General features: G+C 46.1%; 2 protein-coding genes across 13 annotated transcripts in view; both read left to right on the top strand.

The window, feature by feature from the left end:
• The window catches only part of relch (RAB11 binding and LisH domain, coiled-coil and HEAT repeat containing), a 38275-nt gene extending 31374 nt beyond the window's left edge, over window positions 1-6901 (top strand). For all 12 annotated transcript variants that reach the window (XM_079754410.1, XM_079754415.1, XM_079754418.1 and 9 more), the window contains 4 exons: window positions 334-450; window positions 2991-3079; window positions 3955-4025; window positions 5312-6901. In XM_079754410.1, the coding sequence (XP_079610536.1) occupies window positions 334-450; window positions 2991-3079; window positions 3955-4025; window positions 5312-5432 (398 nt within the window). In that variant the 3' untranslated portion in view covers window positions 5433-6901. The remainder of the gene's footprint in view (window positions 1-333; window positions 451-2990; window positions 3080-3954; window positions 4026-5311) is intronic.
• A 2819-nt stretch (window positions 6902-9720) lies between these two features.
• Window positions 9721-12263, top strand: part of tnfrsf11a (tumor necrosis factor receptor superfamily, member 11a, NFKB activator) — a 15852-nt gene continuing 13309 nt past the window's right edge. The window contains exon 1 of the mRNA XM_079754499.1: window positions 9721-10047. Within this exon, the coding sequence (XP_079610625.1) occupies window positions 9973-10047 (75 nt within the window). The 5' untranslated portion in view covers window positions 9721-9972. The remainder of the gene's footprint in view (window positions 10048-12263) is intronic.

Genomic DNA, 12263 nt, shown 5'->3' on the forward strand with positions numbered 1-12263 from the left:
GGACCACTGGAATCAGTGATTTGCTTCTCATGATGTTTTTTAAGGCAGAGCTACAAACCCACACCCCTCCAATCCTGAGTGTTTACAAGAAATAGTTGGTTAGCTGACTTTGAGATGGACATGAATATGCTTTTTGCAAATGTTCACAGAGCAACACACACACACAGACAGACACACACACAGAGACAGACACACACATACACACACACACACAGAGACACACACACACACACACACACGTTATCATACGCCAAAGTGAAATTGGTTGTTTAACCAATGGAACACGCACACAGTGATGAATTATGGAGACCTTGTTATTTTCCCTTCCACCAGTCGTGCTGCCCCACCTGCACAAGCTGGCGCTGGGTAACAACAGCCAGACGGTGGAGGTCAAGAGGATAGACATCGCCACCCAGCTGTTTGAGGCCTACAGCGCCCTTTCCTGCTGCTGTATCCTTCCACAGGTCGTAGGTCATAAGGTCAAGGCTCAAAATGTATGAAATTATTTTTATTCAAGTTTCTTTCTGCAATATGCACTCGTTCAATTCTTTGTTAATTATTCTATTTTTGTCTTTTTATTAGATTTTCATTTCGGGTGGTACTTTTGGATTCGTAAGCTGTTTTTGTACTTTCTGGTCGGACAATAAAACAGATGTGTGGCATTGAGTCATTTTGGCCATGACACACTTTTAATCAGACTCTCCTACCTGATAGAGGAAGACGCGTGGTTCAGGTCTATCTATTTGCCCTTGGAGGTATCTCCAAGTCTGAAAGGATATCTAAAGCCGATCTCCATTTCATTTTCTCCAGCCGGACCTCAATGCTGTTCCCATTTCGTTAGCGTAGCAATTTGATACCGCGCATAGCTGAAGAGAACGGAGGGAGGGAAAACAAGCAGGCTGTAATCCGGCCACATCTCCCAGGAGTACGTTGCACGTCAAGTGGAACAATGTATTTCCAAAGATCTCACTAGGAGCCCATCCAGGAGCTGGCCCCGCATCGGCATGCTGGTTTCTTAGTGAGTCACAGGGGCCCTTTTCAAGGGTTTCGAGCTCTTTGGTTTTATTTTAGAATAACTGCCTTTGCACTTATCTGACCGGTTCATACCCGAAAAGGTCAGTGGTTGTAGGTCGACTCCGGTGATGGTGTGTGTGTGTGTGTGTGTGTTTGCGCTTGCACGTGAGTGTTTGCGAGTGTGTGTTTGTTGGTAAGAGTGCACGTGAGCACACATGCTTGTATGTTTGCGTCAAGTGTGTGTGTGTGTGTGTGTGTGTGTGTGTGTGTGTGTGTGTGTGTGTGTGTGAGTGCGCGCCTGCACGTGAGTGTTTGCGAGTGTGTGTTTGTTGGTAAGAGTGCACGTGAGCACACATATTTGTGTGTTTGCGTCAAGTGTGTGTGTGTGTGCGTGCGTCAAGTGTGTCTGTGTGTGTGCATGTGTATGCGTGTTGGCCTTGCTTGCATGTCCCGCTGGCATACGGAGAAAGCGAAAAATAAGCTCCCTCCACTCTGAGGCTAGAGGTAATTACAGGGTTGGGGAAGCAGAGGAAAGGATGAGAGCGATGGGGCGGGACCAGTGTGTTCACTCAATCTCAAACTCCAGGCCTCGCTCACCGTTTCCCAGCAGAAGCAGAAGTAGCTCTACACGTGGGCACTTCACGCGTCCGTTTTCTCCTGCGTTGAAACTGCTTTTGTGTGACTGTGTGTAGTTCTGTCTGTCTGTCTTTCTGTCTGTGTGTGTGTTTTTTCGGTTTGTTTGTTTGTTTGTTTGTTTGTGTGTGTGTGCGTGTATGAGTGTGTTTGTGTGTGTGTGTGTTTACGGGAGCAAAAAAAAGACCCTCCCCTGTCGGAGGCATAGTTGCGTCTAGGATTAATGACGGGCCCCCGTGAATTGCTTGGAAATGGCGGTCGCCGGGGTCGGCGGTGTGTGGGCTAGGAATACCTTGTGTGACTGCTTGCAGTCCGAGCTACATAAATCATCTTTGTTAAAAAAATCTCTATCTCTCTCTATCTCTATCTCTATCTCTAGCCGGTCTCTATCTCTGTCTCTCTCTCTCTCACGCGCTCTCTCTCTGGCTCTCGCTCTCTCTAGCCGGTCTCTGTCGCTCGTCCTTTCACACAGGGCGCAGGCAGCTGCACTGTGGTCATGTCTGGTGCGTGCGGTGGGGTGGGTTGGGGTAGGGGGGTTCTTCCTAAGGCTGTGATTTTCGCCCAGTGGCCCCGGAGGGGTAGCGGCCCTAACCTCAGCCTCCCGCTCCCTGCCTCCCACACACACACACTCTAATCATGGCGGCGTTGCCCTGAAATCTTCCCCCTTTCCCCCCCCCTCCTCCGTACACCCTGTGAACAACATGGGGCCTACGACAAAACGGACCAAAACGCCACCACTACAGCCCAAGCACGGGGAGAACAACTGGACGGGATATTTTGGTCCTGGATGGGTGGGACGATGCGGCGAGGCCAATCTCCTCCGTAGCCGTGGTAGCCGTGTCCCAGCGAGGGAGTCAGAGGGTGGCGTGCCACGTTGTCGCATTGGCCAACGGTGCGATTTGATTTGACGCGTGAAATTCGACCCCTGCTTTGCTTGGCCTCGACTTATCAGCTCATGATGGACGGCTGGTTTCACTTGGGATCTGTCTATGTTTAGTTGGAAGCTCGACGGAGCGTCTGGCTGGAAGCGAGGCCGCTTCCTGTGTCGTGCTCTGTGTCGTCCTCCAGTGACTGGACTGGGAGAGATCTCAGATGGTGGCTGCGGGTTACTGTTTTCGTTAGTGTGACGCTGCACTGTTCATGGTGATCGGGTCGTGAAAAGGAATCCATTCGTTTAAATGTGTCGACGTGTCTTTATTCTGCTTTTCGCGTCGAAAAACGTGAGCTTAAGGGTCACTGCACAATAAAAGTCCAATGAATCTGTCATCGGAGGAGGTGGAGGTGGAGGAGGGGGGCTGCTATTTCAGTGTCCCTGTGTAAATTCCTTGACTACCTGCGTGCAGTCATCTCGGAGGAGGTGATGGTGAACCACTTCCTGCCCGGCTTGAGGTGTCTCCGGGCAGACATGGAGCAGCTCTCTGCTGAGCACGAGGTGAAGACACACACACACACACACACACACAGGCGCTCACACACAAAACCAAACCCGCGCTCTGACGCACACACGCACGGAACCATGGAAAGAAGTTTTGAGTCTGCCCGTCTGTCTGTCCACACACTCACTGTCATGCACCCTACCATTCTGCCACAAAACTCTGGACACTAGACCCTTTAATGCTCTGAAGATGTTCGTACCGGCAATACGTCTTGTCGCATACCAGTTTCCCCCACCTGAGGTTGTATGCTAGATATAATTCCCCACAATGCCATTTTTTTTCGACGCATCATAAGAGGCATCTAAACTGTATACACTTATAGTGTGAATGGGCCGACAAACTTTCATTGTCTCTCACTCACTCATCCACATACGCACTCAGTCTATCTATATATTTTCCACATCTATTTGTGTGCGATAGTCTCATTCTCAAAGGAAACTCAAAGTCAGCTGATTCCCATACTTTCCACTTCCTGTCTGAACACCCATTCGCTCAGTAAGGCCTGGGTGTAGTGGCAAGTTCACTAATGCAAACGACTTCAGGTCACTAAGACCTACACAGGTCAACATTCAATTCCGTTAACGAGAATAAATTAATTCTGGCCCCGGTCCAATGAAACGAAAGGTGGGACAGAAATGTCACTTTGGGGTTTCGCTACGGCCCAGGAGTTTAAAAACCCACCTTCACGCCTTTTACCGGAGGGGCCTCCACCAATATTTACTGAACAAACATGTCAAGCGTGGTTACATACGATGTGGTGCATAAGAACCAGCCTTGTATTTGGGGACGTGTTGAGAATATGAAATGATTCCCTGCATGGAAGACTGGTCCAGTAAACGTTTGTTATTTCTGAATGCTCCTCTCTGTCCAGGTCATCTTGAGCTCCATGATCAGAGAGTGCGAGATCAAGATCGAGAACCGGAGCATCGGAGACGCACAGGGGTGAGTTCTCCCCCCCCCCCCACCCCCTTCACCACGTCGTTGACCCCGCCATTATGAGTTGTTGATTGAAGCATTTAAAAGAATACTAAAATGTGAAGAGCCAAAGAAAAGGATGTGGTTGAAGTTGTTGCAGGTCATCAAGATGAGACGGCATTTAACGAGAGAAAATGATTCAGAATGAAAGGGAAATTGGGCTGAAGGAGGGCGAGAGAGACGGAGAGAGAAGAAAAAGAAGAGAGAGAGATGCCTTTGAGAAATATAGAGGAGAGTCGGTTTGGCAACCATAATGAGGGAGTTAGCAGACATGGCCTTAATGTGGCCCTCTGCTTGACTTTGAGAAGATATTCCCCCCATCTTGTAAACATCTGTGTGTGTGTGTGTGTGTGTGTGTGTGTGTGTGTGCGCGCGTGTTTGAATTCACTGTGTGTATGGGCGGGTGATGTGTCCTATAAATAACTTTTATGAACTCGGGTTTCTCAGAAGTTTTAATCACCATGATTAATAACAAACATGATTTTCATTAGTACCTTTCTATTGTTTTTATTTCCCCCCCAAACCCGCTAATATGAACCAACTGTTGTTGCCTGCCATTTGCACAAATATTCTATTGTAATCCTTAATACTTTTTTTAAACCCTGATCGGGTACCACCTGAAGGGGTCAGCATCTGAAATGCTCTGGAGAATTGTTACATTTGCCCCATAAGGCATGTACACCCTGACATGAATCTATTTAAAATACAACAGAAAAACACCAAGTTTGGTTCTATTGGCTGGGAACTCTGGCATAGGGCTGTTAGTTGGAGGTCTGTAAAAAAACATACATACTCATACACATGCACACATCCATACACACAACAACACATTCACAGCCACACACACAGCCACACACACACAAACATAGCCACGCACACACACACACACACACACACAACCACAGACACATTACCACAGACACATATACATAGCCACACACGCACACACACACACGCATACACACACACACAGACACACACACACAACCAAAGACACACATACATAGCCACACACACACAGGCACACACACACACACACACACACACACACACACACACACTGAACCCCAGCCAGCGTCAAAAGAGGAAATGCACCAACTGTTTGTCTGTTACAGCGGGGCCCCACCTCAAGTGAATCAGGCTAAGGCATTCCGAGGAAAAACGCATGCCACAGCAACTTCTGCTGCTGATAGCGGTCCTACTGTTACGAAGCACTCGCCTCATATCACGTTTTTTTGTCCAACCCCTCATAGCTCACTGTCCATCGCGTCCAGCCTCGTGGGCGAGGACGCCAAGACCAAGTTCCTGAGCAAGATGGGTCAGCTGACCACCTCGGGCGCCATGCTGGCCAACGTCTTCCAGAGGAAGAAGTGATCCTGTGAACACGCGTACACAGACAAAGACACACACAGGCACACACATACACATGCACACACATACGCATACACATACACACACACCGGTCCAACCATAAACACCCAACTCAAAAACAAATTCTACATTGGTTCAACTTCCAGATGAGAAAACAGGCAAAGCAAGAACACTGTGTGTGTGTGTGTGTGTGTGTGTGTGTGTGTGTGTGTGTGTGTGTGTGTGTGTGTGTGTGTGTGTGTGTGTGTGTGCACCGAGAGACATTTTGAGTTTCACCTGAATGACATTGACATTTGAGCCTGTCCTATCCAGCGGTGGTTACCTTGACGGGGATTCCACATTGAACCTGATTACGTTAGGGTGTTTTCTTTGGGCCGACACTATCTCCGCCACTCCACTTCTCTAGCGGAATTCCCAAACATTTGGACGAGAGAGAGAGAGAGAGAGAGAGAGAGAGAGAGAGATTATGCCCACGGTTTAGTGAAGTGAAACTGTGGTGGTAGTGGGGGGGAGGGAGTGTTCACAGTGTCAAGCGTCACCCACGGTGACGACAACAAGGGGGCTTGTATTCCCAGGCGCTTCACACACCGAACAAAATTAAACCCCATTTGAATAAGATTCGTCAACGCATGCATCAGCTCTTGATTTCCAGTCTGGTCCCTCGTCTTCAGCGCAGGGAAACAGGACTATTTGGTTAATGATACTGGATTAGAAAATAAACAACCCGGAACTACTTTAATTTGCAATGTCTAATGGGGTGCCATTTTGGATCGGAGTGTTCCTGCTGAACCACGCCCACGTTCATTCCTATTGGATGTTGGGAGTTGTGTTGGAACAATTTCAGCCTGGAAACAGCAGATCCTCTACAAGGGGTATTGCTACTTGAAATAAAAAAATAATATATATATATATATATATATACATATATATATATATATATACATATATGCTGTCTTGCCTTTAAGTCGAACTCTGGTCTTTTGGTTTGAGTTTCTATTTTATAACTTATTTATGTCTTAATAAATGAAGAAAAAAAAGAAACGTATACTTTATTCCAATCTCCAAAGAAATTTGCACTCGTTTGGTTTTAATGATTCCTTTTGTTTTGGTTTTATGTCGGGAGTCGTATACATAAGCAGTACCACCCATCCTATACTCATCGTATTTTGACAATGTGGGTGCGATGCATTGCGAACACTAATCTGATTTTCTTTTTTGTTCTTTATTTTTTTTGCCTCTTGAATGTCTTGCTCTGTCTCTGAAGATCGATTTTTGTTGGTTTATTTAATTTTTTTAATTGATCAAATTTCAGTTTTTATTTTTTTCTTTTTGTTTTTTTGGACATGCTCTTAAGACAAAACCGTAAATAACTGTATCATACACTGAATTTCCAAGGATGCTCTCAATATTACTGTACATTTGAAATTTGGTGTCATGGCTTAATAAATGATGGCGATCCGTTGTGTACTTAAGAGACGTGTCCGCGCTGATTCTCCTGGTGGAGAGGTTGCCTGTGGATGTGTTACATATTCATATACATATACGTAGATATTCGTCTACAGGGATGTACAGTGTCGCAGGGCTCCTCGCTCGACGGCAGAGATGAAAGGTGACCTGGGTTCTGATCCCTGAGTTTATGGCTCGAAGTGTGGACAGGTGTCCCAGGGCAGTAAAAGAAAACTATTGTCAAACACACACACACACACACACACACACACACACACACACACCTATTCTCAAAGACTTTGATGTGCCTCATCGTCTGTCTGTCTGTCTGTTCCAGGGCAAGGAACCAAAGTCCAGAAAATTCCCCGCTTAAAAGTTGTTAAAGGTTGTAAAAAGGTGTCCACTGGAGGAAATATTCAATTTCGCAGATAGCAATACATTTAAAATAAATAGTCCAATCAAATGAGGTTCATAAACCCGCTAACCCATTAACGACTGTTCAATATCAGCCCCAGTGTTGAGTACAAATTCTGTAGTTGTAGTACGAAGAGTGTTAACTATCAACACTTAATAATTTGCATATCCAAGCTAATCTTTAACCATTGCCACTGATAACTGCAGGTGAACAAATAATGAATATGCCTCAAGACATATTTGAAGGTGTGTGTGTGTGTCTCCCTCCCAGTGCATATCTTTATGGGTCTATTGGCGCGATGCTTTTTTGTGGGGAACTGATGTGGCTGGTTTGCATTAGGAGTTAAATGTTTTCCACAATGTATCAAAACAACAAAATTGCTTTTAACTCTCGCCAGACCCAATGTTATGAATGGGGTCTTTCAAATCACGGCAGGATCACTGAATGCATTTGAGTGTGCATTAGAAGCGTGCGTGTGCTTGTTGTGTGTGTGCGTTTGTGTGTGAACACCGAAGTGTGCCCAGGGAGGCCGTCAATGGGTAGCATTTAGTCATAAGAAAACAGGAGTGAGTCACAGATTGTCGACTGTTTCCAAGGCTACAGCGGAGAAATCAGATCTGAGCCAACACTGTTACTGGAGGATTAATCAAGGATGCGAGACTGTTCATCATACATGAAGCATCATTGGCGTTGTGCTCGCTGGTGGGACCCCATGTCATGCAGCTGGTGACCTTTAGTATTTCTTCACCCCTGCTCTTCATACAGCCACTGAACAGTCATCACAGTCAACCTGACCCATGTTAGATAGATGGCTATGATGGACCCAAACCGGGCCGGGCCAGCTGGGATTCTGTCCAAACTGGAGGGGGGCCCAGGGCAAATAAAACATGAGCTGGCAGATTCCTCTGGTTTCCAGTCCACCACTAAGAGCCTAACTTGACCGGAAAACGTTGCAGTCCTTAAAGGTTCTTCTCTAGCAGGTTTATAAATGTGTGGGTGCGTTCACAAATGCTGGTGCAACGTGACTTTAGAGTGTCTGTATTTCACACTTGCATGTGTGTGTGTCTGTGTGTGGGCCTGTTGTAACAAACATCTGGAATCACCCTTTGCAGGGGATTCTCAACAACAAACCAAAGTAGTACTCTGGACTATATTTTTGTTAAAAAACAGACCCAAAAGACGACAGAATATTGAAGAGCATTCCTGAATCCTACATGAGTCACGATTGGAACAGAAGATTTTGTAGTAGTACCTAATATATGTTGTGCTGGAGGCTTTTAGTCTGAAATGCCTACTACCTATGCAAACACTTTATTATCCAATCAGATTAAGTCCGGCCAGGCACCTGAAGGGAAAGTTTTCACATGAGTGCATAAAAACAAACATTTGAACGCTCTGGTCTATCCTACTCTCCCATTTGGATTCCGACTTAAAACCTATGCCGCCCCCCCCTCTCCCCCCCCCTGCATATACGCACCCACACTGCGTGGAATTTCATATTTGCATAACTGTCTTCTTATGAAAAATATTGCCTTTTGATTCCTACCATCAATACCCGTTCACACGCATGCAGGCAAGCACGCGCGCACACACACACGCACACACAAACACACGACCGACCACGCTGGCGCGTAATGGGCTATGCAAATTCTGAGCGGCCAATAGTGCCATAAGGACTATGAGGAAAGAAGATCGGTTATTTCCTGGAGCTAATGCCATGTTTTTGTTCTGTAGCCTGCACTGTTCCTTGATTCCAACACCACGCACCAGGAACACACACCGCACACCGTTTTTATTGTGATGTGGATGCACTGTGGGGGGCGTAGCAGTGTTTACATTTCCAGGATGGAAAGTAGACCTATGAAGTGAAATGAAGATTATAGCAGATGGGGATATATACAAAAAAACGAACGTCGTTCATCTAATGGAATTATCTGAAGATTGTAGGATTTTAGGAAGTGTGACTATGTGGGGGATTGGAGATAGTAATTGAGGGAACCGCTTATTAAAATACAAAAAAAATCCATTATGCATATAACACGGGCTAGGCACCAACTGAGTGAGATTAACCTACACACACATTTATTCACTATACTCACACCTTATCATGCCCGTGTATTCAATCTACGGGCGTATGTACCCACGCACTTACACACACACACACACACACACACACACACACACACACACACACACACACACACACACACACACACACACACACACACACACACACACACACACACACACACACACAGAAAGCAGCTGTCCAGGAAAAGAAAAATGGATTGATGCCTTTTTTTTTTTTTACACTCAGTACAGCATGGGAGGAGTCTTCCTTTCCCTCTCTCTCTTCCTCTCTCTCTCTCTGTCTCTCGTGGCGATTTTACAAGCATATGCATGCAGGCCCCTGCCACAAAGCGTGGGTGAACGCGGAGCGCAGAGTCAGTGATTGTCTGGGAATGAGGGAGCGAGTGATGCCATTTGGACAGTGCGAAGACCCAGCCTGAGTGACCGCTCCTGCTGCTGCTGCTGCTGGCGCACGATTCTTCTGAAGCTCACGTTTATTAAAAAAGGAGTTTCCAGGAGTTTCACTGGAGAAATAGCCTAGTAAAAGAAGAAATACTGGCGGAAGATAGTTGGTCGTAGAAGGTTGACCCGACCTCCACTTTAACAGCAGCGATGCGATTGAACTTTACCACCAGTTGGATATTTCAGGGTTGGATCACCTTGTTTGTGTTGACTCTTTACGCACAGGTAATTTTAAGTTTGTTTTCAATTGTCGACCCGAACCTCAGTGTTATTTTACTTTGGTATTATCTGTGTATTATCAGGTTATAAGCTACCAGGGAAGGTTGTGTGACGCTGAATTGATGGATTCGCGATTTATTGGATCGCCTTTGATTGACAGCTCGCGTACGTGCGTGTGTGTGTGTGTGTGTGTGTGTGTGTGTGTGTGTGTGTGTGTGTGTGTGTGTGTGTGTGTGTGTGTCACAGTTATGAACTACATAGGTGTTCTTTTTTTATGAAGCCCTGACTGGAAACAAATGTGTTGTTTCCAGAACACACGTCCCATCTCTCCATCTCTCTCGCTCGCCCCGTTGTGAACCCCGCAGAAGCGCTTGAGGATTGGCTACCTTAACATCATGATGTGGGGCTCGGGGGAGGACCATAACTTTTGAATACAACAATAATCCTAAAAAAAGTGCAACGCAATATGTATTTTGTACTTTTCTTAAAAGTACAAAATAGCAGTCTCAGCCAAATATAATCTTTTGTTGATGCAGGGGTAAAATATTTGGCTGGGATGACGCGCCAACCACGCATCACCTCTTGACGCGCCACACTTTGTGCTGCTGGACGTGTTGTTGTGTTGGGGCCCTTAATTGGGACCAGGTGGTACAGTTGTCAGGATGTGGCTCTGGTGGTGCGACTGCTGGGCACCAACGATAACGATGCAACTACACTGTAGGGGCTGTGATGTCGTCCGACAACGCGCTACTGGGGCCACTCTGTTTGGAACACACGTTGGGTTTTGTTTGTTTTTCATTTCCGATCTATTTCATTTCATCAGCCGGACCGTGGCGAATCCGATTAAGCACAACTGATGGTCATTTCTGGTGACAATGCAAAGTCTTCGCTCCATTTTGGACGACCCATTGGTCTTCCAACGGCTGATTCACCCCCCCCCCCCACCCATCCCACCCCACCACCACCACCTCCATAGAATTCCCCTCTTGCTATCCATGGTTGGAAAACGTTCTCAGCAGCACATTCCAAATTCCTTTTAAAACTTGTTGCTTTTGGGTCATTGAGCAACAAAAAATTACTTCAAGATGGTCCATGCATAAAATTCATTACTGTACTTTATGCATGGTGTGTGTGTGTGTGTGTGTGTGTGTGTGTGTGTGCGTGTGTGTGTGTGTGTGTGTGTGTGTGTGTGTGTGTGGAGGGGGGGGGGGTGCTTTTCGATAGGCATCAATCAACATGCCATGTTGAACAATGATTTTTAATGATTTTATCGTTCAGTTCGTCAATCGTTCTCAATTGGCCATGCTCTTCACACAATCCCTCACCAGGAGCTCACTGAACTCCATCCTCCTCCCTGTCCATACTCGTGCTCCCGGGGCTATGGCTGTTCATGCGTTCATGTTCTGTCTTCCTTAGTCTGCACACTGAGCGCCCTCAGAAGCACATTGCTAGCATGCATATCGACTTTATCAGGTCAGAAGGCACACTTTGTCTCCTGGAGGTAGACATCCAAAATGACATGCACGTAAGGGAAAAGAATGACAGGCCGACGGACAGACAATCTGACAGAAACAAACCGATAGGCAAGCAGGTCGATTTTAGATGCAAAACTTCAGTGGAAACATTGTGATACACAGGTATACTATTTGACTTACCTGCCCAGGGATTGTGAACTGGACATTTTAATTAAACCTGCTAAATTCCATCTTCCCCGCAGAGGCGAGGTTAATCTTGTTTGTACATTGTCCCTGTTCAAATACAATTTTTTTCTAATTCAGATAAACCTTTGACATCTTTCACATGCAAAACATTTACTGCTGCAAAGACCAATTTGTGGCAGAGGTATTTCTTCGCGGCTTTCAGTAGTTATGAATCAGAGGTGGTATACAAAGACCTGCGTGTTGCGCAACGTTCCGTCTAACAGTATTATTCATTATGGAACCCGGACCTGATCGCCTAGGGCCCCGAGGCTAAGTTGCACCTATTTTGGCTGAATCCCATTGGCTGCTGTAGCGGTTATGCAAATTCTAAAACAAATGGAATGCGTCACAATACCAACTCTGAAGAAACAGAAACAGGAGTGCATGTGAACTTAACACTTTCTTCTTCTTTCTTTACGTGGCCATTTACCACATATCCACTCTCCTATCTGTTTCAGTTATCTGACTTTCTTCTCTCTGTATTCCCTTGACATCATCTATTTAACCAAGCATGCATGAACA

This window comes from Pollachius pollachius, assembly GCF_949987615.1.
Source record: "Pollachius pollachius genome assembly, chromosome: 17".
Lineage (NCBI taxonomy): Eukaryota > Metazoa > Chordata > Actinopteri > Gadiformes > Gadidae > Pollachius > Pollachius pollachius.